The following is a 27824-nucleotide window of genomic DNA, read 5'->3' on the forward strand; positions in this document are numbered from 1 at the left end:
ATGTGCCCCAGCCCAGCGGAGACGCCTGCGGCAGGCACCCCAGTCACCCCTTGGTGGCTGAATTCACCTTGTCTTCATTCGGGGGCTCCACCCTGACCCTGAGGTCTCAGTGGGAAGAGGCAGGGGGCAGCCCTGAAGCAGGACGGGGGTGCCGTAGGCCATGTGGGCCACCTATGCGCTAACCATACTCCCCCTCCAGGTGCTGTGAGGATGGATATGGGCCCACCGGAGGTGCGGGCGTGATGTCGGCCCAGGAGCTCGTGGCCTGCCTCTGCCGAGAGGGTGACCAGCACCTGGCCCTGGGGGAGACCCCGCTGGCCACCGCCTTCTATCTGGCTGCCTTCAGCTGCCACGCTCCCTCGGCCCTGCGGAGCATCCGAGCCTCCCTGCCCGAGACCCGGGGGTCATCTGTGGTGGCCACCCTAGAGGCCTGGTGCCGAGGTGACAGCCAGATCCCAGCCATCCACTGGGACGGCATGGCGGTGGTCTCCCTGACAGGGACCCTAGCCTGTGCCTTCCTGGCTACCCTCTGCCCCGACCACCCCATCGCGGCCCTGCACTCCCTGGCTGGCCTGTTGGCACACGGGCACCATGAGGAAGTGGTGCGGCGCTGTGGGGTCCTGCTGGACGCCCACTCCCAGCAGAGCCTGGAGTTGCGGCTGACCCGCGCCCTGGCCTGGGTCCTGTCCAGAACACAGGTGCACACCGGGGTGGCTGACTACCTCCAGGCCTTCGTGGAGAGTGCTGATCGGACCGTGGCCTTCATTCACACGCATCAGCAGCCCTACCTCCCTGCTCTGGTCAGAGCCCTCCAGGACTACATCTCAGAGCATCAGGAGGCTGGGGACAGTGCCAGCCAACAGGTGACCAACTGCCAGGGACTCCTTGTAGCCCTGGACCCTGGGGGCATCTGGAGCATCACCCTGTCGCCTGAAGCCCTGCTCCAGCATGGCAGGTATGAGGACTGCCGGGCAGCCTGCAGCCGGGCCCTGGAGGCCGCCCCAACGGGTTGCAGACTCCAAGGTAGGCATGCCCTCCACACCCACCAAGGACGAGGTCAAAAGTTGCTCCTGCTGTCGCTTCACTGCATGGTTAAGTCTTGCTTATGGTGGGGGTTGTGCTGGCGTTGGGGACACCACAATGACAAAACGGACAGGCCCCTGACCTTACAGAGCACCAAGAAAGAAAATCTGTGCTTTGAGAAAGCACTGTGCGACTGCGCACGGTGCTGTTTTAGCCTGCTGGTCAGGGAAGGCTTCTTGGAGGAGGCATCATTTGAGCTGAGACTGAAGGATTGGCAGCAGAAGCAGGATGTGAGAAAAAACTTGGGGTGTCCATGCCACTGAATGGATCCAGCATGGCTGGCAGGGAGTGGTGGGTGGGGGCAGAGGGCAACAGAAAGCTCTAAAGGCAGTAGCCATGGCTAAGCCTTCTGGCTGAGGACTTTGGATTTTCTCCTCAGAGCAGCAAGAAGTCAGGGAGATGTTAAACTGGAGTGAGGTGCTCTGAGTTGCATTTTTCAAGTCTCTGTCTGCTGTGCACAGAACATGCCCTGGGGGCCAGACTGAGAAGAGAAACTGCCAGAGGCTGGATGCGGTCCAGGTCTGAGTCATCACTGAGACAGAAATGATAAGACTGGCCGGATGTAGTGATGGGGTGGGGGGGGGGGGTGGGAGGCGGTGCACAGGGAAGGATCTTTAAGAGTTCACCTTCAGCAGCTGGATGGCAGAGGACAGAGAAGAGCGGACAGGAAAGGGGGCCTCAAGGGATGGAGACACCCCCAGTTTGAGATGCTACTCCTGCCCGGAAGTAGTGAGGCCATGGTTGGGAGCACCCGGGAGCCACACACCAGCCTGCCACCCCACTCCCAACTCCCTGCCACCCGCTGGCCTCCCTGTGCACATGTGGGGGTGGTGGTCATACCCACTTCTAAAGGTTACTGGGCAGATTCAGTGAAACTGTGTATCAAACCCTGAAAATGGTGTCACCACTAAGTGCTCTCCAATCACCCACTAAGTTCTTCCAAAATGTTCCTTGAGTCCATCAATTGGATGTGTAGTTAGGCAGCTGGACACATGAGCCTTGAGATCCCGAGGTCATGGTCTCAAGGTGTTTGGGGATCATCCACACTAGGAAGAGATTGATGGTCATGGTCCAGATCGGGAGAGCCCCCAGGACAGAGTGGGGCAGCTGGACACCTAGAGGCAGGGGCCAGGAGCTGCCGCTCAGTGAGCGGACCCATTGTGCAGGTGTGAGAAGCATTTGTGCATGGCACTGCACAGCACCACTGGAAGCTGGCTGCAGGCATAGCCACTCTGCCGATGGGGCCAGCAAGGGCACACGGAGCGTTCAAAGAGGCTGGAATGTGGCCCTCCCGTGCTCCTAACTAGCCACCACACTGCTCCCCACAAAAGAGGACCCAGCAAACGGGACAGGAGGACAAGAAGAAGGAGGGAACTCAGGAGCCCGCAGGGTGATGACATAAGATGAGATAAAGAGCTGCCTCTGCCAAATCCATGCACAGGGGGCGGGGCATGTCTGTCCAGTGTGCCTTCGAGGCTCCTGGTGATGCCAAGGTGAGACGGGAACCAGACAGAACTGAAAAGTGAGCAGATTTCTTTCTAGGAATATGCCAGAGCAGACACCCTGCAGTCCTCCTACTATCAACAGTCACAACAGAATCCTGAGTAGGAGGCCCTTGGCGCCCAAAGCACAAACACACAGTGGCCTGTGAGCTGGGGTGGGTCAGCAGTTCCTGGGATGAGGGGCAAGTCTTTCACTTTAATGGCCAGTAGAGCCCCTGCAGGTGCCTCAGTGGGCACCTGAGGCATTGCCTCTTCTGCAATGCAGAAGATTCAGGTTCAATCCCTGGGTCAGGAAGATCCCCTGGAAGAGTGCATGGCAACCCACTCCAGTATTCTTGACTGGAGCATTCCATGGACCGAGGAGCCTGGCAGGCTATAGTCCATGGAGTCACAAAGAGTTGAACAGAGTGAGCGACTAAACAAAGAGGGGTTCAGAGGAACCTCTAATTTATAGCCAGTTGGTCAGAAGAACCAGTGACAACCTGGATGTATTGGTGTTCCCTGGTGGCTCAATCAGTAAAGAATCCGCCTGCAGTGCAGAGATCTGGGTTCAATCCCTGAGTTGGGAAGACCCCCTGAAGAAGGAAATGACAACCCACTGCAGTATTCTTGCCTGGAAAATCCGATGGACAGAGGAGCCTGGCAGGCTACAGTCTACTGGGTTGCAAACATTTGGACATGACTAAAGCAACTGAGCACAAAAAAACAGAGCCCCTACAGAAATCCACAACCTCCAATGGAGGCCGCAGCCTCAAAGAACATGTTCTAGAAAAACTCTGCTCCCCACCCCCTAGAGATGGCAGGAAGCTGTCTGTCCTGCCTGGTCTCTGACATGGACAGGAGAACCTTCCCTAAATCACCACCTTAATTAGCCCAAAATCACTTCTGTCACTGGGAGCCACCTTATCACACCCGCACAACCACGGCTTACTATGTAAATGAATACATTTTGCTATAACAGACTTTTTACAAATGTAGATTCCTATAACAAATGCATTCTATTCTCAAGGCTACTTATCCAAAGTCCCTGGAAACATTGAACAAAGTCTTCCATATTTGGGAATATCTTCAGTCCTTTTTAGTGGGTGGAGTTACAGGGAATAGTAGTGCTGGAGAAGACTCTTGAGAGTCCCTTGGACTGCAAGGAGATCAAACCAGTCAATCCTAAAGGAAATCAATCCGGAGTATTCATTGGAAGGACTGATACTGAAGCTGAAGCTCCAATACTATGGCCACCTGATATGAAGAGCCAACTCATTGGAAAAGACCCTAATGCTGGGAAAGATTGAGGGCAGGAGGAGACAGGGGCAACAGAGGATGAGATGGCTGGATGGCATCACCAATTCAATGGACATGAATCTGAGCAAACTCTGGGAGAGAGTGAAGGACAGGAGAGCCTGGCGTGCTACAGTCCATGGGGGTCACAAAGAGTTGGACAAGGCTTAGCAACTGAACAACAGCAACAATACAGACACTCAATGCATGAGGACAAGACACAGAGCAAGAGTCACGTCTCCCAGGGGTCGCAGTTCCCTGGCTGCTTATCTTTGGAAAGTCCCCGGCAGCCGTCTCCTGTTTGTTCAAGATTCCTCATTAAGAACTACTGGGGTAGGTGAGAGACATAGCCATGGTTCACCCAGCATGGAAACAGAGCTGGCTTGGCCTTGAGATTAGCTGGGACCAGCAGAAAACAGTGGAAGTGATGCTGTGTCATTCTGGAAGCGAGGCTCCATCTCCATCCTCCTGGAACCTCCCCAGTGCCATGCATGGAAGGTAACTAGCGAATCACGAAGGCACACACCAGGAGGGAGGCTCAGCCCATGGCCAACACCAAAACCCCAGACATGTGAGTGAGGCCACCTTACACCTGCCTGCCCAGTCAAGCCACCAGATGGCTTCAGCTGCAGAAGTGACCCCCAACAAGACCAACAGAACTGCCAGTTCAGCCCAAATTGAAGAAGAATCATGGCAAATAGAAAACAGTTGTTGCTTTAAGTCACTAGGTTTTGTGGCAATTTGTTACACAGCAACAGTAACAACTGCATACTGAGTCTTAGCATTGGTTTTTGATGCATCCTTTAACCAAAACTGACTTAAATAATACAGGACTTACAGGGTTATGTTTCCATAATAATATAATTTACAACATTCATTAATGGAAGAAAAAAGAAATTAGGGAATAAATTAGGGGAAAGTATTGTATAATATTTAACATCTCCAAAATTTAAACAACCAGGAATAGAAGAAAACTTACTTAATTGGAAAAGATAAAATCTATCAAAGCCTACCAAAATATCATACTTAATGGTGATATTTTGGAACCAAGAATGTGGTGCCTGCCCACTTCCCCATTTATATATCACTGCACTAGAGATGCTAACCAATCCAATAAGGGGAAATAATAAGTCTAGAAAGAAGGAGATAAAGCAACCATTATTTCAGACAATATGATTAGCTATGTAGAAAACCCAATAGAAACAACAAAAATGTATTAGATATAGGAGTAGAATTTAACAGGAGATACAAAAAGTATTTATATTTACAGACACCAACAATGAATAGGAGCTTAATGGTTTTAAAGTACACCTTTTACTGTAGCATAAGAAAATAATTTATTTCAATGAGTCATATGACTTTATGGAGAACACTGTAAAAATTTATTAAAAGAGAATAAATAATGCCTCTGTAAGTAGAGAGATAGCCAATGTCTACTGATAGAAATATTTGATAAGATAGAAGAAGAGCAAAGGGCCAATAATAGACAAGACAAAGAAGAAGGAGTAAGAGCAGAAAGAGAAGGGGAACGGGGAGGGGAGAAGATGGAGAAGAAGACAGTGGTATAGGATTTTCTCTACCAGTTAATACAAAGCTATACGGCTGCAGTCCTGGGGTTGCGAAGAGTCGGACATGACTGAGTGACTTCACTTTCACTTTTCACTTTCATGCATTGGAGAAGGAAATGGCAACCCACTCCAGTGGTCTTGCTTGGAGAATCCCAGGGACAGGGGAGCCTGGTGGGCTGCCGTCTATGGGGTCGCACAGAGTTGGACACAACTGAAGTGACTTAGCAGCAGCATACTAATCAATACAGAAAGATATTGGCTTAAGAAATAGATGAACTAATAAAACAAATTAGAGAGGCCAGAAACAGACCTATAATTATCTGGAACTTACTCTATGAGAGTGAGCGTTGCAAAGCTACAGGGGAAAAAAAGAGGACCATGATTCAATGCATAGTACTGATTCTCTACCTCAAATCATGCAAAAAAAAAGTAAATTCCAGGTGAATTATGTTAACAGCTAAGCTTTACATTTTCTAAAAGAAAATATGAGAGACTATCTTAAGGTTCTGTGTACAGCTAGGCTTCTTAAGATGCAAAAGTAATGGAAACAATAAAGGAAAATTTGATACATTTGATTGAATTGAAATTTTTAAATTTCTATTTTGCCCATAATTGTAGAAAATGAGAGGACAATCCACAACAGAGAGAAAATATTTGCAAAATATTCAGTGGATAAAAGATGAGTACCCAGAGTATTTGCAGAATTCCTACATATCCATAAGAAAGAAAAAATCCAGTACAAGAACTGGCAAATGCATTTCCCAAAAGAGAAAACACAGATGGCTAATAAACATGTGGAAAATATTCAACATCATAGTAATGATACAAATGCAAATTAAAACAATGAGATACCACTTTCTCTACCCACCAGATTGGCAGGAAAGTATTTTTAAATAAATGAGCCTCACCAGCAATCAGGAAAATGAAAATTAAAAAAACAGTGGTAACATTATAGCATGTTATATCCCCTCACCACCAGATTGTCAAAATTTTTTAATCTAACAATAAAAGATTCTGGATTTCAATAATGCTGAACTGGCTGGACTAAACTGTGTGTCCCACAGATAATTATAAAATTGGGGCAAAATATAAAATGAAAATATTTGGCAGTTCAACAGTGACCAAATGCAGGCAGAAACCAGAGACTGACCCTAAAATATGAAGACTAGAGAGGGTGAGATTTGTAGTCTTGCAGCTTTTCAACTCCTCAATCCACGTAGGACAGAAAGTTGCCATTTTACTCATTTGAGATGTCATATAACAGAAACTAGGGATGAAAAAAGCAGTTGCAAAGTTAGAGGGGAAATCCTAAAAAGGAGAGAGCCACATTCAGGAAGGAAAAGAGATAAGACCCCCAAATCCATGTATTGCTGTTTCTCATTGTTCAGCCACTAAGTCATGACCCCATGGACTACAGCACACCAGGCTTCCCTGTCCATCACCAACTCCAAGAACCTGCTCAAACTCATGTCCATCCAGTCAGTGATGCCATCCAACCACCTCATCCTCTGTCATCCCCTTCTCTTGCCTTCAATCTTTCCCAGCATTAGGGTCTTTTCCAACGAGTCAGCTCTTCCCATCAGGTGGTCAAAGTATTGGAGTTTCAGCTTCAGCATTAGTCCTTCCAATGAATATTTAGGGTTGATTTCCTTTAAGAATGACTGGTTTGGTCTTTTTGCAAGGAGATTAAATCTGTATATTAAATCCACTTAAATCCTTGGCTGTCCACTGACCTGCACACACAAGAGAGACTGGGTGGCCTGAAAAAGTAACAGCTGGAAGCTGCAAGAACTAAATGGGATTTTCAGCTGCTGCCCACTTGAGAAGACAGAATTTGGAGTTTGATCCTAGCCAGTTTCAGTTCACTTACTCAGTCATGTCTGACTCTTCATGACCCCGTGGACCACAGCATGCCAGTCCTCCCTGTTCATCACCAACTCCCAGAATCTACTCAAACTCATCTCCCATTGAGTCAGTGATGCCATCCAACTGTCTCATCCTCTGTCATCCCCTTCTCCTCCTGCCTTCAATCTTTCCCAGCATCAGGGTCTTTTCAAATGAGTCAGCTCTTCGCATCAGGTAGCCAAAGTATTGGAGTTTCAGCTTCAACATCAGTCCTTCCAATGAACACTCATTGCCTGCTAAAACAAAATTCAATTCTCTTCAAAGAAACATAACTGAACCCAGAGTCTCTACAAAAGATCAACCAGATGTCTAGGGTACAATTTTTAAAATTACTAAACATGCAAAGAAACAAAAATAAAAGGTGAGCCACAGTCAGGAGATAAAGAAGTCAACAGAAATTGACCCCGGGGTTCCCTGGTGGCTCAGTGGTAAAGAACCCACCTGCCAATGCAGGAGACACAGGTTCAGTCCCTGAACCAGGAAGATCCCACATGCCTCAGAGCAACTAAGCCTGTGTGCCACAACTATTGAGGCTGTGTTCTAGAGGCCAGGAACCGTCTGAGGGGCTCCCAGCCTCCTGACAGCCCTCATCCTCTTCATGAGGTGTCCTTGGCCACTGAGAGACTCCAGGGACTTGGCATGAGATGCTTCAGAGGGTCCTCCACTGGAGGGTTGGAGTCTACAGGCGGCTCCCCTGGAGGACATGGCCCAGCAGACAGACCAATGCCTCTATTCTCTCCCCAGGTGAGCGTCTGGCCACCCTGTTGGTCACTCGCGCTGCAGCGACCTTTTTCCTAGACAGCGGGGCCCAAGACCTGCTTCGGGACCTGCACCGGGCCTTCCGCGAGAGCCCCTCGGGCGCTCGGAGGCAGTTCGAGGCCGTGCTCTCCGCCGGGGACCGGGAGCGCTTGCATGCCCAAGTGCAGGAGGCTGCGGACCTGGGCTTCTCCCACTTTCAGGAGACCGTGCGGAGTCGCCCCGAGCTCCGCGAGGACTCTGGCCGTGAGCTGCTGGTCCCGGTGACCCGCGCGCTCCGGGTCCTGTGTCGAGTCGCCCCGCCCGGGGCGCGCCCGGCGCTGGGCGCCCGACTGGCTGAGTGCCTGCTGCTGGCAGGGGACACGGCGGGCGCCCGCGCGCTGTGCGAGCGCTTGCTGCGGCCCTCGCGCACCGGGGACCGTGCCGGGGACCGCGCGCCCCTGATGGCGCTGCGCGGCTTCTGCGCGCTACACTCTGGCGACTCAGGGAGCGCCCAGGAGGACTTCCAGGCAGTGGTGGAGCTGGGACCGCCGCACCTGAGCGGCTGCGTGCGCGCCCTGTGCGGCCGCGGACTGCTGCGAGTGCTGGCGGGCAACGCCTTCCTGGGGGCACTGGACTACGTTACCGCCTGCCGCCTAGGCCCCGAGGAAACTCTGCTTGTCACCAAGACCTACGTGCCCTGGAACCAACGAGGGCTGCTGCTGACCGTGCTGCGCGAAGAGGGCCGCAAGATGCTGCAGGGGAGGCCAGAGCCAGGACCCAAGAGCTGGCGGGGCCGCCGGACTAAGGCCGCGGAGACAGACAGCCGCGCTGTGCAGGAAGGGTAAACACTAGTCCCGCACACACACCTGGGGCTGCTGCTTCATTCCGGTCTGCTCCAAGGTAGTCAGGGTGTGTGCAGTACTAATTTGGCAGGGAGTTGCTGGGTGATTTCCCTAAGGCACTGGTGGGGGTTTAGTCCTGGGGCACAGATCTTGGACCCTTGGTCCCAAAGTGCAGATATATTATGCACTTAGAAAATTAGAAACTCAAAAATGGAAATGAAAAAGAACAGAACTTAGCCAGCATCCCACTGTTTGCATTCCCTTGTTTCTCTTTGTCCATATAAAATAGACTTCACAAAACTGAATTTGTGCTCAATATGCAAATATAATCCACGTTTTTACTCATTACTGAGCCTGTGGATCATGAACATTTCTTCTGCTGCTACTTACCTTTCTCAGACAGCCTGGTAGCTCATCCTGTGAACATCCCATCAGGGCTTCGGGTATTCCCAGCTCCTCTGCTCTTAGTTATAATGCTACCCAGGTAACATCCAGTCTTGGACTAGTCTGCCCTAAAGATTCAACAGAAGCTGAGCTCTGGGGTCAGAGGGCACAGCTCCCTGTGAGGCCGTTGACCTTGGAGCTGTCCACCTGCCAATCAGGCCACAACTCCAGCCCTGACACTCCTTCTGCAAATTTTTTCGGCAGCCCAGTAGGTAAACCTGCAGATGTTTTGATTGGCATTTCTCTGGTTGCTGGGAGGTGGTGAAAAGGTGTTTTAGCAAAACTAACAACACTGAGCTGGGGGCCCTGGTATGTTTGATGTCAGCATCCTCATCCCTACACCACACACACACACAAACACACACACACACACACACACTGGCTTCCTCAGCCCCAGTTCCTTCATTTGCATCTCTTTGATTTGCTGGTGAGGAGGAATTTTCTTGTAGGAGATTTGGAGCCCATTATATCTGTCTCTTGGGAACTGTCAATTCCAGGCTCCAGCTGTGCCCCAGTAGGAGCTCAAGCTCATTCCCAAGAGGGCCCCGGGGTCATTCCAAGTGCAGCCTGTGTGTTATCTAGCTCTGTGGACCACACACCTGAGCCCTGCAAGGCCAACACTGTTAACCTGTTTTTGCAGAAAAGAAAACTAGGGCAAAGTGGGCTGGGGGTCAGCATACAGCCTGACTTCCTCATCTGTGAAATGCCTGCCCCATAGGCCGGGAGAGGGTCAGAAAGGGCAGCTCCAGGCTCTGCAGCCAGTGAGCAGGCACCCTCCAACAGAAACCTGGTCTCTGAGATGCAGCAGGAAGGGAGCTGCCTGGACAAGGTGCAGGAAGTAGGATTTGCCTGCAGCCCACCTCCTGGGCAGATGAACAGGGTGTAGGGAAGGGTCAGCTCTCCCCCAGCTGCTCTCTTCACAGGGATGCGCGCGGCGTGCACCAGCTGGCCACACTCCTGATGGAACTGGACACAGAGGATGAGGTTTCGCGCCTCCTGGCAGCTGACGCCCTGTATCGCCTGGGCCGCCTGGATGACGCCCACAAGGCCCTCCTGGCAGCCCTCTCCCGGAGGCCTCAGGCGGCCCCTGTGCTGGTGCGGCTGGCCCTGCTGCAGCTCCGGAGGGGATTCTCCTACGATGCCAACCAGGCGAGAGGGCCCCAGCAGGCCACAGTAGGGCAGCTCGACACAGGGCACAGTGCTGTGGAGGGCAGCAGGCCCCCACTGACCCCTCGTTCAACATCCTGCACCTAGACTTGTCCCAGCCCCACCTGGTCCCAGGCACAGCTTGTCTCAGCCCCAGTTCTGCCACCTCCAGCAGGTCCTCACCTCTCTGACCCCTCAGTCTCCCCAGCTGTACCCTGGCCTTTCAGGTTCTCACGAGAATTAGCTGCAGCAGGCACCCCAGGGCCCAGCCGACCTCCAGCATCCAGTAGTGCTCTGCATTTGCTTTTGTTGTTACGAAGAAAAAGCCACAAGCTGAGTGTCAGCGGAGCTTAGTCCCAAATCTCCCAAGTGAACTAGGCTTGCTGGTGACCCTGTCCCAGGGTGGAGGAGCCCCCAGACTCTCCAGCCCTGCTCTCCTCCCTCAGAGACCACTCTGCTCCCAGGAGCAGTGTGACTTCGCCTCCCTCAGGTCCTGTGAGGGCAGAAGATCATGTATGCAGGGAAGAGATGTCAGACTTTGGGGCAGGGCTGTGGAACCTGTCAGCCTCCTTCTTCCACTCTGGCCTGTTTTGGGCTCTGGTCGCCCTGAGTTGGGCCGTAAGGGTGGGAGGGAAGGATGCTCTGGGTCCTGCCTGTCCTGCTCTGGGACCGGCGTCCACACATGTGCAGGGGGCAGGGGCAGCATCCGGTGGGTCTCTGTGAAGTTATGTCCCGCCCCCTCCCTACTCACTCCGCACAGAGCAGGGACAGGTCCCAGGGTCCCTCCTGGTGCCTTCTGAAGGACTCCCTGGGCCTCTGTCACTTTATTAGCTTGAAAGCCCTCTTTTCCTGAACTTCTCAGACCTGCCTCGCGCAGGTCCGTAAGACCAGATCTCTGCCTACCGGTAATGGAGGAGGAGATGCGGCTCAAGAAGGCTAAGACCACCACCACCACCCCAGCCCAAAGTCCCTCCCCCAAGAGCCACGCCCCCATGAGCCACGCCTTCGCCTGCCACGCCTCTGCAGGCCGCTTCCCTGAGCCACTCTCCTGCGCGGAGGATGGGGATGGAGCTGTCTGGGCGGGCCTCAGACAGGACCCAATGGTGACACCCCTTCCCTTGCAGCTGGTGAAGAAGGTGGTCCAGTCCGGGGACACGGCCTGCCTCCAGTCCACCCTGGCCGTCTTCTGTCACGAGGACCGGCAGCTGCTCTGGGGCCACTGCCATGCGAGGGCCCTGGCCATCCTGCGGGCACGACCGGGAGGGGCCGAGGGCGTGGCCCACACCAGGGAGGCCATTGCCTACCTCTCTCTGGCCATCTTTGCCTCAGGTAAGAGCCTGCCCCCCTCCTCCCACCTCCATTCTGCCAGATACCTGGGGATAAGGGGAGCCTGTGCCATGTGGAGAAGGGGTGTTGTCAGGCACCAGCGGTCTGAGCACATTCTTGGTTCACAGGTGTTTCATGACCCCTGGTCACCTTCATGCTAAGGCCTAGAAGAGGGCCCAGCCAGCTGGGGCCTGAGCTGGGACCCTCCCCTGTATCCTGGGCTCCATACCACACATTCAGGCCCTGAGGGTAGGGGGACCAGGCTGGCACTTTCACGCCTGCAGCCATTCCATGACCAGCTGCTCGGATCCTTCCCCTCTTGTACCTCCCCTCATCTCATCTCAGATGCAGCTGCAGTGCCCCCTCTTCTAGGAAGCCCCCTCTGACTGTCCACCAACTCTCCCAGACACCACTCATCTGGGTTGGGCTCCCAGAGCCAGGCTGTGTTCCACAGCCAGGGCCCCCAGCCCAATCCAGACTGCTCCCCAGAGTGTCTTGGTGCCCAGCAGTCTGTGAGCTCCCCAGGTGACCCCAGAGCTGGTGCACCCCTTCCCCCAACCCTTTGGGCACCAGGGTGGGTGCAGAAACTGCTGGGTGAGGGCAGACATGCTGAACCTGGCTGTGCCCGGCAGAGGTCACATCCTGATGCCATGCCCCCTTCCTTCAGGAAATCAGGCCACTGAGTCCCTGCTTGCCCGAGCCCGCTGTTACGGCTTCCTGGGCCAGAAGAAGACGGCCATGTTCGACTTCACTTCCGTGCTGAGGACTGAGCCGGGGAACGCACAGGCACTGTGTGGCCGGGCACTCCTGCACCTGGCCTTGGATGAGCAGAAGGTACCAGCCCCATGCTCCCCACTTGGGGCAGGGCAGATGGTGGTGCTCAGGAGAGGTACTGCGCTCCTTCTCAGCCCCCCAGGAGAGAGGACGCAGGGCCAGGCATCGAGTGCGACACATGCATCCAAACCCCGCCCACTCTGGGGCTCACGGAGCCTCACCATCACATCCCTGGTTTCAGGTAGCCTTTCGCTCTCATCTGAAGAGTCCCTGTGCTCCCAGTATCCATCAGTGTGGATAGATATGCAAAGCCTCGGGCTTACTGGGGGACCCCACCTTAGAGTAAAGAGACCTTGGCTGCCTCTTGGGTGCCACCCTAAGCTGTCTATACAGGACCTGTGGTTTTGGGTGGTGGGCATGCAGGGGCAGAGGTGGGAGGTAGTCCACTGCCAGGCCCAGGATAGGTACTTTCCACAAAGAAGATGTGTTCAGAGGCAGCCACAGCCAAACAGCCCTGGATAAGGGCGCTTTGCAGCCAAGTGCGATGTCATGGGTGAGAAACGGAAACCAACTGTCTGCTCTGATGCTTCTCTGGGTCAAAGTACAGCCCAGAGGTAACCAGCCTGCCAGGTTTCTGAATTCCTTAAGGACTGGGGTCCCAGAAGACAAGGAAAAGTGATCCATCCAAGATACCACTGGAATGAAAGCATCTGCAGACGGTGCTTCTGCCTGCCAGGGTATCGCGTTTCCCCTGAGGCCACTGGCACCTGGTGTCTGTTCCAGCCTGGGCACGCACATGTGGTTGGGAACCCAGCCCTCTGCAGGCCCCTTCCTGTGCTGGGAAAGCACCTGGGTTCTCAGAGACGGGATTCAGCCAGGAGGAACCCCACCCCTGGGTGCTCCCGACATGCCAGCAGTTCCTCTGAGAGGTGCCTCAGAAACAGTTCTAAGCAGAGGCTACCCCACCTTGTGCCCCCCGAACTTCCTCCTCCTGGAGATGGGCTGAGGCCAAATGCCCACAAGCCCTCCAGCCTTTCACTAAGAGAGAAGCTCTGAGTCATCCTGCGAGGGTCCAGAATCCAGAACCCTTCTCCCCCACCTCTAACTTTCTGAGCAAATCCTGAAACATCTCTGAGCTTTGTTTCAACATCAGTAAAATGGGGGCGGGGGGGTGCTTGTTCAAGGTCATCAGATCCTCAGCCTTGAGGTGGAAGTGCTTATTCAAGGCTGTCAGATACTCAGCCTGGTGCATGTGAGTGTGCTCAGCCATGTCCGACTCTTTGAGACCCTATGGACTGTAGTCTGCCATGTTCCTCTGTTCATGGAATTTTCCAAGCAAGAATACTGGAGTGAGTTGCCATATCCTACTCTAGGGGACTTTCGTGACCCAGGGGTCAAATCCACATCTCTTGTCTCTCCTGCATTGGCAGGTAGATTCCTTACAACTGTGCCCCCTGGGAAGCCCCATTCAGCCTGGTGCCTGGTCCTCAGTGAGGGCTCCATGGGTGGTAGCCGGAATTCCCATGAGCCAGCACAGAATTGGACTTTTTCCTTGCAAAGGTAACCAGCCAGTAGGTTTACCACTGGCCATCACCAGGGTCAGGTAGGATCCAGGTCACGGTCTAGGGAGGGTTAGAGAGGACCATACTTTCATCCAGCCATCTAAGGACTCTGTCTCTCTAAGACCTTGTCCCCCACACACTTGCTCCAGGAGAACCCTGTTCCTGAACTTTAAAAGCGTGTGTCTAGAAGAGGTAATAGATACTGGGCTTTTGAAAACAAAACACCTAGATAAAATACATGACAACTGTCTTCAGGCCCTGGACAACAGACAGTGAAGACCTGCCATCCCTGAGAGAAGGAAAACCATAAAAGGGGAACCCAGGGGAGCCCCACAATAACCTGACTTTCTGCCTGGGGAGCCTTTCCTGTTACTCGCCAGGAGGTGGGGCAGTCGGCTTGCTGAGCTGAGGAGGCAGAGCCTGGGATTCCTGGCTGGTGCAGTAGCTGAAATTTGCAACGAAGGGCAATGGAGAAACAGGGGCTATGCAGAGGGGAGAAGTCTTCATGGGATTTCAGGTGGGTTCTTGTCTGAGCTGATCTGCACATGCAGGGGCCCCACAGAGCTCACAGGTGGCAGGAGATGTTGGAATCCTGACCCCACCAGAGGAGAGACTTTTCTGAATACCTTAGGCACTCAGCTGAGACCATGTCCTAAGTAAAGATCATGTTTTTAGTCACTTCAGTCATGGCCGACTCTTGTGACCCAATGAACTATGGCCCGCCAGGCTCCTCTGTCCATGGGATTTCCCAGGTGAGAATACTGGAGTGTGTAGCCATTTCCTTCTTCATGGTAGCTTCCCAACCCAGGGATCGAATCAATGTCTCCTGCTTGACAGGCAGATTTTTTTTACCACTGAGCCACAAGGGAGGCCAAGTCAAGGTGATATTTTAGGACTAAGTTCAAAACTGAAATGGATCTGCCCTCACAAGGAACAAAACCAAATCTAACAGAACCAAAATGAGCCACCAGAATAAAACACAACCTCCTTTATGAGACGGTGACATAGTCCAGACTCTACTATGTATATCCACAACTTCCAGCCCAAAATCAAAAAGCTGCTGAACACACAGAGAACCAGGAAATGTGACCAATAATCAGAAAACTAAGTACTCAATAGAAACAGAACTTGAGATAGTGCAAATGTTGAAATTAATAGCTGCTGCTGCTGCTAAGTCGCTTCAGTCGTGTCCGACTCTGTGTGACCCCATAGACGGCAGCCCAGCAGGCTCCCCCATCCCTGGGATTCTCCAGGCATGAACACTGGAGTGGGTTGCCATTGCCTTCTCCTGAAATTAATAGATAAGGGTGTTAAAACAGGGATTATAAACATGTGAAGAACATCAAGGAAAACTTTTCATAATGAGTAAACAGATGAAAAATCATAGCAGAGAAACAGAAACTATAAAGAACAATCAAGTGGAAATTCTGGAGCTGAAATGTGTATCCAAAATTTTTAATTTACCAGATGGGCTTAACAGCTGGTTGGAAACTGCCAAAGAAAAGGTTAGTAAAATTAAGGATGGACCAGTAGAAATTATCCAGTCTGAAGAACAGAGTGGGGGAAACTATTTTCTTCTTAATGAAGGGAGCTTCAGTGACCTCTGGGATGATACCAAGCTGTCCAACATATGTATAACTATAGTCCCAGAGGAGAAACAATGGGACAAATATATGTACATGTATTTATATTAATACATGTATATGTTGTTGTAAAAGTATTTGAAGAAATAATGCCCAAAAATTTTACAAGAAGCTTAACAAATTCCAAGATGATAAACACAAAGAGAACCACACTTGGGCACACCTTGATCAAATTTCTGAAAATAAAAGATAAACAGAACATATTCAAGGCAGCCAGAGAGAAAAAGAAATATTACATATAGTAGAACAACGGTAACAGTCCAACTCAATAGACATGACCTTGAGCAAACTCCAGGATGTAGTGAAGGACAGGGAAGTCTGGTGTGCTGCAGTCCATGGGGTTGCAGAGTCGGAGATAACTGAGCAACAGAGGAGCAGTATGAGCAATGACTGACTTTTCATAGAAACGATGGAAGCCAGAAGACAATGGGATGGCATTTCTAGAGACACATTTTGTACCTATGGGCTTCCCAGGTGGCTCAGTGGCCAATGCAGGAAATGCAGGAAACGCGGGTTCAGACCCTGGGTGGAGAAGATCCCCTGGAGGAAGAAATGGCAGGCCACTCCAGTATTCTTGCCTGAAAAACCCCATGGACAGAGCAGCCTGGCTGGTGACACAGTCCATAGGGTCAAAAGAATCGGACATGACTGAGCAACTGAGCGAGCGACTTTGTAACCTATAGGACAACAGCTAGAAAACGTTAGAGAGAGGCAGGGTTTCTTGTTTTGTTGTGTTGTGTTTTTGTTTTGGCCACAGCGCAGCTTGCAGGATCGTAGTTCCTGACCAGAGATCAAACCTGTGCCCCCTGAAGTAGAATGTAGAGTCCTAACCACAGGGCAGTCAGGGAATTCCCAAGAAGGGGCAGAGTTGAAGTGGTTAAAGGAGAAACTAACATAAAATAATAAACCTTTTCCATTAACCTAAAAGGTAGAAAAGGAGGCGAAAAGACAGCAAAGTACAAAGGAGAGGACAAGTAGAAAGCCAACAGGAGGATGGACCGGAGGAGGGTGGTTTCATGGCTCCTGACTCTTGGCCAGGTCAGAGGTCAGATGCAATGACTCACCAGGGTCAAGGCTCTCCTAGAGGCCCCAGCCTCCCTGGACCTCATGTGCTTCCACAGCACCATCAGGGCCTCCAGACTCCTCTTCCCCTCCTCACCTCTGAGCTACAGTCTCAGCCCCTGGTCTCTGGCCCTTCTGCTGCCAGCCCAAGCCCCACTCTGTGCCATAGTGGGTTCTTGATCAGCATGGCCCTTCTGGGGCTCCAGACCATCACCCCTGTCCAGAACTCTGATACCATTGCTATAACTTCGCCACACGCTGCCTTGACAGCTCACCCTACAGGCCCTCCTGTTGACTGACCCCCACCCCATGGTGAAAGGGCAGGGACCAGGCCATCTGCCCGTTCTGGTGTCCCCAACACTAGGGCACTGAGAGGAACACAACAAATATAGGATGACTTCTGCCACCCACCCTGCCCTCCTCCCCTTGCAGGAGGCTGTGGACGACATCCTCTCCGCTCTGAGGCTCAGCCCAAGAACTGCAGTTCCCGAGATCCGCTCTCTGAAGCCAGAGGCCCAGGCCCTCATCACCCAGAGCCTCTCCTCCCGCTGCCGGACCCTTCTGAGTCAGCTTCCGGACACAGGGGCCCGCCTCAGTGACAAGGACGCCCAGAACCTCCTGGCTGCGGGGAAGGCACTGATTCAAATTGATGCCAGGCAGCCCCTCTGGCACATGCTCCTGGCAGATGCGCTCGCTGCAGTGGGTATGTGTCTGCCCAGACACGGGACGTGAGCATCGTCCCTACTTCTCCCATCCTGGACTCTTTTCTGTAAAATGGGAGAAAGAGACCCCTTGGCGGACTCAGTAGCATCTAAGGTACCTCCCACCCCGAGTCTCAGAACCTGTGACCTGTTCCCATGTGGGGCCCCTGTGCAACTTTGTCTACCGGGAGATGCGATGAAGCCGTGATGTGGGGTTTTGTGAAAGGCTCAGATGCTTAGGCCTCCTCTTTAACTCATGCATTTATTCAGATGTTTACAGACTGCCCTGTTCTGGGTGAGACTGTCTTAGGCCCACATGTACCAAAACATCAGTCTTTACTGCAAAATCCTGCACTAAATTGAACAGGAAGCTCTCTCTGAAACCTGCATTTCCCGGGCATGTCATCACTTCCAAGCCTGTGAGGTACCCCCACCAAGGCCTTTGGGGACCCCAGAGGCTGCTCTGATCCCATGCAGCCCTACTCAGGAGAGAAAGCAGTCCTTGCAGTGACCATGGTGAGGGAACTCCAAGTCCTGCTGCTCCACCTGGAGGTCATAGAGTTTAATGACACCCCCTTGGTGGGGGGCTCAGTCATCAGGTGAAAGGTGTCACTTTGCCCCTCTGTTCCCTGCTCCTTCCTTCTGGGACTAAGGCCTTCCATTTACCAGCCACTCCCAGAGCCAACGTTGAACAAGAAATGCTATAGTGAGCTTCCAAGTGTCCCCCCGCCCCCCACCACCACCCCAGCCCCACCGTGACTGTCCTTCCCCAATCCCTGGCAGGCAGCTTTGAGGAGGCCGGTGCCCATCTGCAAAAAGTCCTGCACCTCACCCCTCCATCAGAGGCAGCTCGCGCCCGGCGTGGGCTGCTCTGGCTCAAGAAGGGGGATGTGGTGGCCGCTGCACAGGACCTGCAGTGCCTTGCAGAGACGGATGCCCAGGACCTCGGCTTCCTGCTGTGTCTCCTGGAGGCTTCAGAGCGGCAGAGCCTCACCCAGGTGGGCAACAGCACCCCTCGGAGTCCCCAGCCCAGCCCCTCTCCAGCACCTGAGGTGTGAGACCCCCAGGCCCAGGGCCCTGGGCAGCACTGCAAGCCCCCTGTACTTGATCAGGAGAAGGCACCTAGGTCTGGCCAGCTCAAGCCCTGACACCCCCAGTGTGTCTCCTTTGTGTGAAACATATAAGCTGACTCGGGGTTGAGAAGAGGGAGGGGACGGCATCTTCAGAGCCAGATTGAGGCAGGTAGGAACACTTGGCCCTCATTGGAACACTGCCTCAACCCCCTGGTCAGGCCAGGTGAGGGATGTCCGTCCAGAGAGCAAGCAGGTGAACCTTTAGTGAACCAAAAGGGGCCCTGAAGGGATGTTGGGCTGGGGCTGTTTGGGTAGGGGATTTTTCCTTCAGCTGCTCATTTGACGAGAAGGTAAGAGCACATTCCATCAGGCCCTGGGTGGAGCCACTGCCAGCACCATGGCCCTCGCATCCCAGGGATGTACCACTGTGTTGGGGGTTGGCGGGGGGGTGGGGGGTGGGGTGGGGGTTCACTTCAGAGGGTGAAAGTGTAGGAAGACCATGAGACAGGGCAGTGGGGTTACGAGGCAGCTCTGGAGGTGAGATTGCCATGGCAATACAGAGGCCAAGGCAAAAGACTGGAGGCAGGAAAGAATTGGGAGTGTTCAAGAATCAGGTGATCAAAATGCAGCTAGTGCAGAGTGCAGGGGAAGGGGCATGAGGAGAGGCTCAGGGTGGGGACAGAGGGAAAGGCCCCTCCCGTCACCTGCAGAGGCAGAAGCAGCCAGGCAGGTACAGGAGGCGGACTAGGGGAATGCAGACAGCAGAATGGATTTCCCTGCAGTGGCTGGATTTAACCTTATTTTTATTTTTTTGAGGAAGCAGGGGACGGGGTGGGCACTGAAGAGACCAGTAGGCGGTAGAAGCCAAGAGCATCAGCAGACCAGTCAAGAGCCCCTGCACGATCCGGGGCAAGAATTTCACCTCTTTATGCTTCCACAGGCTCTGTCACTCCAGGTCCATCAGTAAAACAGAACCACACAAGGGGTTTCAACGAGCGGTTAGTATGGAAGTTGGCTGGATGGGCATTAGGAACAGAAAGAGCTAAGGGAGCCATGGGCAATGTAGGGGGGTGGCCCTTGTAGGGCTGAGCAGACCAAAACTGATACTGAAAGTCATTCAGTCGTGTCTTTGCTCTCTTTGCGACCCCATGGACTGAATTCTCCAGGCCAGAATACTAGAGTGGGTAGCCTTTCCCTTCTCCAGAGGATCTTACCAATCCAGGGATCGAACCCAGGTCTCTCGCATTGCAGGCAGATTCTTTACCAGTTGAGCTACAAGGGAAGTCAAAGAATATATCAAGGAAGCCCTGAGCCGACCAAGGAGAGTGTTATCAGGACCGAGAACCGGAGTGGCGGCTGCGAAGCCCAGAGATCTCAGAGGCGGGTCCTGGGCTAGAGTCTCAGAGCCCAGAGGAAGAGGAGGAGGGCTGTGAGCTAGGAGAAGGGAGCTAGGTTGAGGTCTCGGAGTTCACAAGGCAGGGCTGAGCAAAGGTGTGTCTTTGAGTTCTTAGAAGGGCTGGGCAGGGAGATGAACGCTGGGCCTGGCCGCCTGGAGACGGGTTTCGCCGCTGCGAGAATTCGTGAAACGCTGGGCCGTTGCTGGGCGACGCGGGCCAATCCGGAAGTAAGACGGAAGTAGTGGCGCCCCGTTTCCGGCGGTACTACGCCTGCGCGGTTGGTGGCGCCTTGTCACTTTCCACCCTTATTTCGCAGACCCGTAGGTGAAGCAAGAAGAGGTGGAATACTTGCCCTAGGCCTCGCGAGGGTTTGACTCTTGCTGATGCTCTTGACCTCCCCGGTAGAGAGGGCGCTGCACTAAGTCGCAGATCCTCTGTGGCACGGCTGGGAAGACAAGACCACGCGCTCACCTGCTGGGTGCACTGTGCTTTCCTGGGGACAGGCGGGGGTCGGGGGTTGTTGGTATCACCTGGCTGCATGGGAGAGGGAGGGACAGCGGGAGAGGCAGTGTCTGGTTTGTTCCCCATCAGGCCTTGGGGAGCCACTGGGGGTTATTGAGAGCAGGAGGAGCCAAAGGAGGCAAGCAGATTTATCCGGGGCAATTGGCGAGGGGAGATAAGGCATTTTGGCAGGTTTGAAGAGTGGGCTTCTGCCACACTCAGAAAAGGAAAGTGAGCCTGGGGGGTAGAGGGGTGGCATTGGCCCTTGGAGCTGCTCCACCCAGACGGGGGCGGCCGGGGCCTCCGTCCAGCAGTCCCCAGGGAAAGAGTGCTAGGATGGACAGCGCCCTCTGACCTCTGGCCCTGCCCTGCTGCATCCATGAGGCAGAGGGTGAGTCCACCACAACCTTCCTGGACACACCAGGGGCACCTGGAGAGTGTCTCCCTGGCCTTGACTCTGGCTCTCTAGGCCTGCGGAAGCGGCTAGTTGGTTAGTGAAGTGAGAAGAGCTCTAGCACAGAGCAGACCCTGCCTTTCTGATCTGGGGTCCAGGAGGGGGCTCCAGGAACAGGCTGGGCAGAAGGGCATTCGCTGTTGTCCTGGGGCTGGGCAGCCATGTAGAGCAGGGGGGAGGCTGGCCGAGGCCCCATCAGAGGGGGAGGAGCAGAGGGAAGAGAGGAGGTCACCCAGGTAAGAGGAGCTGGGACCGCAGGTGGGACAGTAGGGCTGTGAGAAGCAGGAGGACACCCAAGCAGGGTGAAGGGATTGCAAGGGGGTGGTCACTGCCCTGTGCCTCCATACACTACCCCCCAGAAGAAGCAGACAGCATCTTCACGGGGGAGCGAGCAGCAGCTGGCTGTGCAGGGCTCAGAGGGGATGGCCTGACCTCCCTCCCTCCATCCCCTCTGTGCAGGCCGCAGTCCAGGAAGCTGACACCCTCCTGAACTTGGGACAGCCCCGCCAGGCGCTGGGCTACTGCTCACTGGCCATCCTGGCGGGCGGCAGCAGCACCTGTCACCTGCGCCGTCGGGCCACTTGTCTGGCCGAGCTGCGGGAGTTTAGCCGGGCACTTGGGGACCTAGACCACGTGCTCCAAGAGGGCTCGAGGGACAGCGACCTCCAGACACAAGTGGAGGACTTTTGCTCCCGGGGCCGCCTGCTGCTGGGTCTAGGGGATGAGGCTGCGGCTGCGGGGGCCTTCGCCCAGGCCCTCCATCTGGCACCCACCCAGGCCCAGAGCAGCCTGGGGGAGCGGCCAGGCCGGGCTCCAGCCACCCACATACTCTTGTGCCAGGCTCGGTGTTGCCTGGTTGAGCAACGCTACAGCGAGGCCTGGACGGCGGCTGAGGCCGGCCTCCTGTTGGACCCAGAGCACAGCGGCCTGAAGAGGCTGAAGGCGAGAATCCGGAGGGAGGCGTCCTCTGGCTGCCGGCTCCACTGACCAGCACTCCCCAGACCCAGCTGTGGGGCCACCCTGTCATCATCATTCTTCGTCCAGCCCCTGGGGAGGTTGCTTGAGGAGGTACTCCCCAACCTTCTCCCTCTTCCTAGTCCTGGGTGGGTTGCCAGATGGCCAGCCTTGGGAAGCAGAGGAGAGAGCTTGCCACCTGCCTGGAGCAACCATCTTAGGAAGTTCAGAGCCTCTTTCCTGAATAGCGACCTGGTCCTCAAAGCTGGGGCCCTCTTGGCCCACACCTAGGGCTTGGGCCTCAGAGAGAAGTCCTGTTCCTTATCCCTGGCTTGGGACCTGCAGGTCAAGTGGGGTTCAGGCTGGCCCCTCATAGACCTGGGGAGATGGTGCCAGCCCAGGAAACCCTTCTCCATATGTGGAGCAGCCCTTGACCCTGGCTTGACCTCTGGCCAGGCATCCTGCAGGGCCTGGAGCCCCTCAAGAGCAAAATCTCTCAAACTGGGCCCAAAACCTATGCTTTCATCAAGGTTGTTCTCCAGGGAAGCCAGCACCTTGGGAGGATGATATGGCCTCCCTTCCCTGCCAAGCAGAGACACCTGCCCCAAGGGGCCCCCGATGAGCAGAGCAGCCAAGTGTCTACTTGGCATCTGATCTCCTGTCAGATGTAAAGGTGCTTCCTACATAATTAAACTTACCCATCCCCACCACCGTTGGCTTGGAAAACTTCTGGAGGGAGTGGAGAAGTCCAGCCCTGGTCCCATTGCTGTAGGTTTCAAAGAAGCCAGGTCCGAGTCGTGCAGTTTTTCTCTCCTGTTCATGAACACAACTGCTGGACAGGCCATCGAGTAAAGCAAGGGACAGAAGGTGCATTTGCTCTCCTCCCCCCAAGACGTCCTGCCCTCATCTGTCCACTCAAGGCCAGAGGTCATCACAGTGAGCTTCCAGATGCCTGACTCACCACAGCTTTCCAGGAGCTGATGATCTTTGAAGAGCCCCCAACCAGTCTCCCACCCCCAGCTCCTCACTGCTGAGCTGGCAGAGAACCCTCTGCAAGTCCTCCCCACCCACTTCCACATGGCCTGGGGGTCGTTACCACATCTGCAGGTCCATGTGAGGCCATATCCCAGCCTCCTGCCATGGCACCCAAGTGGACAAGAACTCACAGGCCCTAGATGGCCTCCATTATAGCAGAATGATCAGGTGGTTTCAATATAAATCAGATTGTCCCCCTGAGAACACAGGCTGCACCTTGTTTTCTCAAAATCTGAGATTACCAAGAAATATTTATGATGTGGTACAGAGACCATTACTTACTCTAAAGACAATAAAGCTGTAAATTGATGTTTTAAAATTCCCTGCAGGTGAAACACCTCTTGGATCCAAAAAGAAATCAAAACTGGAATTGCAGAATATTGGAAAAATAGTAAAAAAAAAAAAAAAAAATCCAGGGAAGCCCTTATGGGTTGCAGTGCCCAGAGGAAAGTTCACGCCCTGAGTGCATAACTAGCCAATCAAAATGAAGTGCATCCTAAACGTGAGAAGTTTAAAAAGGACAGTGAAATAGAGGAAATTAACAGGCAGGGATGAATAACAGGAAACAGAAGTTAATGAATTAGGAATAGAAAAGGGAAAGAACTCAAAAATCCAAAATACAGTTCTTCGAAAATCAAACAGATGAACCAGTAGCTGACTTAATCTGGAAAGACAGGAAAGGCACAAAGCCATAAAACTTTTAGAAGTAAAAACAACACACAGGAAACTTAAAGAATCATAAGACATCACTTTTCTCAACTTTGTGCAAATAAATTTGAAGACCTGGATAAAAGGTGTTAGTTCCTAGGAAAATATTATTTAACTGAACTGACTCCAGAGTAGATGTAACAATTGCACAGGACAATTATCGTGGAGGGAAAAAGAAGGTGGTTAGGGAGCTTCCCCCAAAACAGCTCCAGTTCCAGATGGTGTCGGGGAGATCTGCCAGCCTTTAAAGAACAGTCAGCTCGTAATTGCTTTAAACTCCTTCGCAGCCAAGAAAAAGAAGAAAAGCTTCCAAGTTATTTTTTTCTGTTGAAGGATAGTTGATTTACAATACTGTGTTAGTTTCTGGGGCTCAGCAAAGAGATTCCGTTACACGTATATATGTATATATCTATATTCTTTTTTTTCTATCCTTTTCCATTATAGTTTATTACAAAATACCAAATATAGTTCCCTTCCAAGTTTTTTTTTTTAGAAAGCATAGTCTCAACCAAATGAAAGCCACAAACCCATTTCATGTACAAATTATCAGTTCAGAAACACTAAATGAAGTGCCAACAAACCTGAATTCAACAAAATGTTTGACAGCAAGGTACATGGAAATGCAAGGGTTTTTCAAAATCAGGAAATGTGTCTGTATAGTTAACCACAGAAATACTTAAAGTAAGTTCTGTGGCCCTACTGGAGGCTGTATCAGAGGCATGGGTCACGAATGATAAGTCCTCTCCAACGTGTCACCTCCCTGTGCCCTTGGGTTCCTTCCTCTACATTACACAGGAGAGTTCTGGCATCTCAGCTTCATCAGCCCACCAGGCTCCTCTGTCCCGTGGATGTCCCAGGCAAGAATCCTGGAATTATTGCCATGTCCTTGCCATTTCCTCCTCCAGGCAATCATCCCAACCCATGCCTCCTGCATCTCCTGCTTTGGCGGCGGATTCTCCACCGCTGAACCCCCGGGGAGCACATGGCCAACACACAAATTTAGAGTCTCTGCCTGGTGCACCTATGTGAATGGTGCCAACCCAGCTTGAGCTGTGCTCCCTTCACTGTGGTCTGACACCCCTGACCCATCCCCGCATAATCCCCAGGATTCTTGGCATCGATTAATTATGTCTTGAAATTGTTCGGATCTATTACTGTAAGTTGTTTTATTCTGGGTTGGACCCTGTACTCTCCCCTACCCTGAGCATGCAGAGATTGGACCAGTGGGTCTGGGGGCTAACTATGGACATCTAGTAGAATGAGCAGCCTCTTTCTAAGTATCTGGTCCACAGGAGGTTCTCGCAGGGTTTCTAGTGAAAGGGGCTTGTCTCCTTGGACATGGGAGGGGCTCAGAGGCCCCAGGGGTTCGAGGTTCTCAGCCCCATCTAAGGCCAACCAGACATCCCATTCCTAGTTTCGGGGTCCCAGTCCTTCCCAATCAGTGCTTGAACTTTCTCCTAAGAAACTCGGGGAGGCTGTGAAAATCCCAGCACTGACTGTACTACTCACAGGAGCAGATGTTGTGTCTGTCTTTCAGCCTTGTCAGCCCCGTGCTTGTGAGACAGAAGGGCCTCTCAGGGCTGTGGTGGAGCTGAGCCCAGACCTGAGCTCCTGTCGTCTCCATGTGTGTGTGCAGGACACCAGGGGCCTTGGGGCCGCTCATCCATAGTAGCACGCAGCCCTTGCTCCCTGGGCCCAGATTCAGCCATCACTTCACAGCCGAGCACGGTGGTAGCTTGGTCACTCCTAAAGCTGCTGCCACGAGTCACATCTCCCAGGCGCTCAGTCCCACGGTCAGGCCCAAGGATACAAGCAGGCTGGTTCCCAAACTCCATGTTTGGGGGTGCCTCCTGGGGCCATTCCTAGTGGCCAATTCATGAGTTATTAGGGTCCACTTAGGAGACAGAAACCACACGAGTGATTTAAATAGCGAGAATTTAAAGAACAGCTAGTTATGAGGGTCTTAATTGTTAATTTGGTCGCTAACTTGAGTCTGGCACACCAGGCTTCCCTGTCCTCCACTATTCCCAGAGTTTGCTCAAACTCATGTCCATTGAGTCAGTAATGCTGTCTAATCATCTCATCCTCTGCCTCCCCTTTCTCCTTTAGCCTTCAGTTTCCTAGCATCAGGGATACAGGAGTAAAATAACTAGGGATCACAAAAGTAGCAGCCTGAATTCCAAGACAGATGACTGGCCGCTCCGCATGGGCCGTCAGCCACCACACGCGCCCTTCAGCTCCTCTGCACCTGCCCCTCACCCCCACCCCCGCCAGGTGTTTCCCAACGACACAGTTGTGCCAGGCACCACACATCTGTCCTCTTGTCTGACTCCAAGACAAATCATATAAAGAAGGGGTCTGATGTTCCAGCTGTTGGGGCTGGGGGCGGGGCTTGGTGATAGGAGACCTGGGGCAGAGTCAGACCGCCCCGTCCCTTCCTCCTGTCTAGGATGCCTGGCACTTGACTCCAGGAGGCAGGGAGCAGGACAGTGTGCAGGGCTCTCCCAGAGGCCCAGCTCTCAGCTCAGCTCTCCAACTGCCTCGAAATACTTAACCTCTTCCAGCCAGCCTGTCTTCTCCAAGCAGGGCACCTCCTGCCTGCCTGGAGCATGGGTGGGCAGACCCAAGGAAGGTCTGTTTCCCGTTGGGCTGAGGCTCAGAGACATGCCTGCTTCGGGGAGGATAGGATCTGCCCCAAACCACCTGGCCCAAGGGCATGGGCAGGGAAGGACTGGACCCAGCCGTAAAGGGCAGGTGTCTGCAGGGTCTGAGGGCAGCCCCAGAGTGAGGCTACTCCCTGTAGACCTGCCCTGGTCCCAGGACTGGGGAAGGGAGGGGTGCCCCACTCCCTGCCCTCATGAGGGCGCTGGCTCCTTGGACCCCAGAGCTGAGGTTGGGCTCAGACCTCCACCTCCCACATCCACTGCCCAAGAGATGGGGAGGGGTGGACAGGGAGCCCACACTGGCCCTGGAGCTCATCTAGGAGAAAGGACTAAAGTCCACTTTGGGGGGGCTGTGTTCAAGGCAGCTAGGTCACAGCCCATCCAGGGACTTGGCTGGGGGTCTGCAGGTCCTTGGCCTGTGGGCCCCCGTTTTTCCAGATTCTCTTGGAGGGCACCCAGTACCACTATGCTGGATTCCCCCAGAACCTGCTGGCCTCAGTGCAGTGCCCACCAGGAGGCAAGGCCAGGCCCCAGGCCCCTTGCTCATGTAGTTTTTTTCTTTGATAGAGCTACAGACAGGGAGGACCCTGAACGGGACAGTGTGAGTGGGAAAGTGCAGCTGAGCTCAGAGACCAGACAGTCCCTGCATCCAGGTGGCCTTGTGTCAGGGAGGGGGAACCTCTGGCTGGACAACACAGAGCCTGGGTCCCCAGAGCCAGCACACTCTGGGAAGGAATCTGTAGCCAGTAGGCTGGACCCTGACCCAGCCCTGGCTCCCGGGAAGGGCAGCTCCAGTTTCTCAGTCCCCTGACCTTGGCCTTGTCCCCATTCAGACCAGCAGCCTGGGTAGCTCCTTGCTCAGGCTGGGTCTCTAGGCCTTTGGTTGGGGGTCTGCCAGGACAACCAGGGGGCTGAGGCGAGCCCTGCTTGGGGGCTAGGACAGGTTTCTGGAATCTGAGCCCCTAAAGCATGGCCCTCCCCGCAGTGCAGGGGCCAACCTAAGAGACCACTGGAACGTGGACTGGAACGTTCCAGCAGGACCCAGGGTGGGTCTTCTGGTGAGGGGATGGAGTGAGCAGTTGTTTACCCCAGATCCCTGGCTCTGTGGCCTGGCCCCAGCCTTGGACTCTTACAGAGTCCCAGGAGCCCAAGGGGATCCTTCCATCTGTGAGATTCTGAAATGGAAGCAGAACCATGCTGGTGACCAAGTCAGGCCTGGAGAAGGGACATCTGGGTTCTGACTGGGGCCTCCTTTACCCAGAGGCCCCGACTCTGGCCCCATCATGGGCCAGGGGTGCCTAACCAACACTGAAGCACTGGGGTGCCCCTGCCAACCCCAGAGGCCCTCTCCTGTTCCCCCAGTCAGGGCCACCTGCCTTCTGGGGGCCAGTGTCTCTGAGTGGGGACCCTCCCTGGTGGCCCCACCCCCACCCCATCATGATGAGCAGGGATGCCTGCTCCCCTCACA

At 53.6% G+C, this 27824-nt stretch overlaps 1 protein-coding gene across 1 annotated transcript; it reads left to right on the plus strand.

The window, feature by feature from the left end:
* The first annotated feature begins 242 nt into the window (after positions 1–242).
* On the plus strand, positions 243–21983 carry TTC34 (tetratricopeptide repeat domain 34). The gene is made up of 8 exons (XM_052653559.1): positions 243–1023; positions 8078–8912; positions 10281–10506; positions 11628–11832; positions 12497–12663; positions 17303–17573; positions 18355–18569; positions 21456–21983. The coding sequence occupies exons 1-8, from the start codon at positions 243–245 to the stop codon at positions 21981–21983; spliced, it is 3228 nt and encodes a 1075-aa protein (XP_052509519.1).
* Positions 21984–27824: the final 5841 nt, after the last annotated feature.

This window comes from Budorcas taxicolor, chromosome 16 (assembly GCF_023091745.1).
Source record: "Budorcas taxicolor isolate Tak-1 chromosome 16, Takin1.1, whole genome shotgun sequence".
NCBI classification, from domain to species: Eukaryota; Metazoa; Chordata; class Mammalia; order Artiodactyla; family Bovidae; genus Budorcas; species Budorcas taxicolor.

Coding starts and splice junctions, on each gene's coding strand:
- TTC34 (XM_052653559.1), top strand. CDS start 243: ATGTCGGCCCAGGAGCTCGTGGCCTGCCTCTGCCGAGAGGGTGACCAG. Junction 12,664..17,302: donor TGGCCTTGGATGAGCAGAAG/GTACCAGCCCCA, acceptor CTCCCCTTGCAG/GAGGCTGTGGACGACATCCT. Junction 18,570..21,455: donor AGCGGCAGAGCCTCACCCAG/GTGGGCAACAGC, acceptor CCCTCTGTGCAG/GCCGCAGTCCAGGAAGCTGA.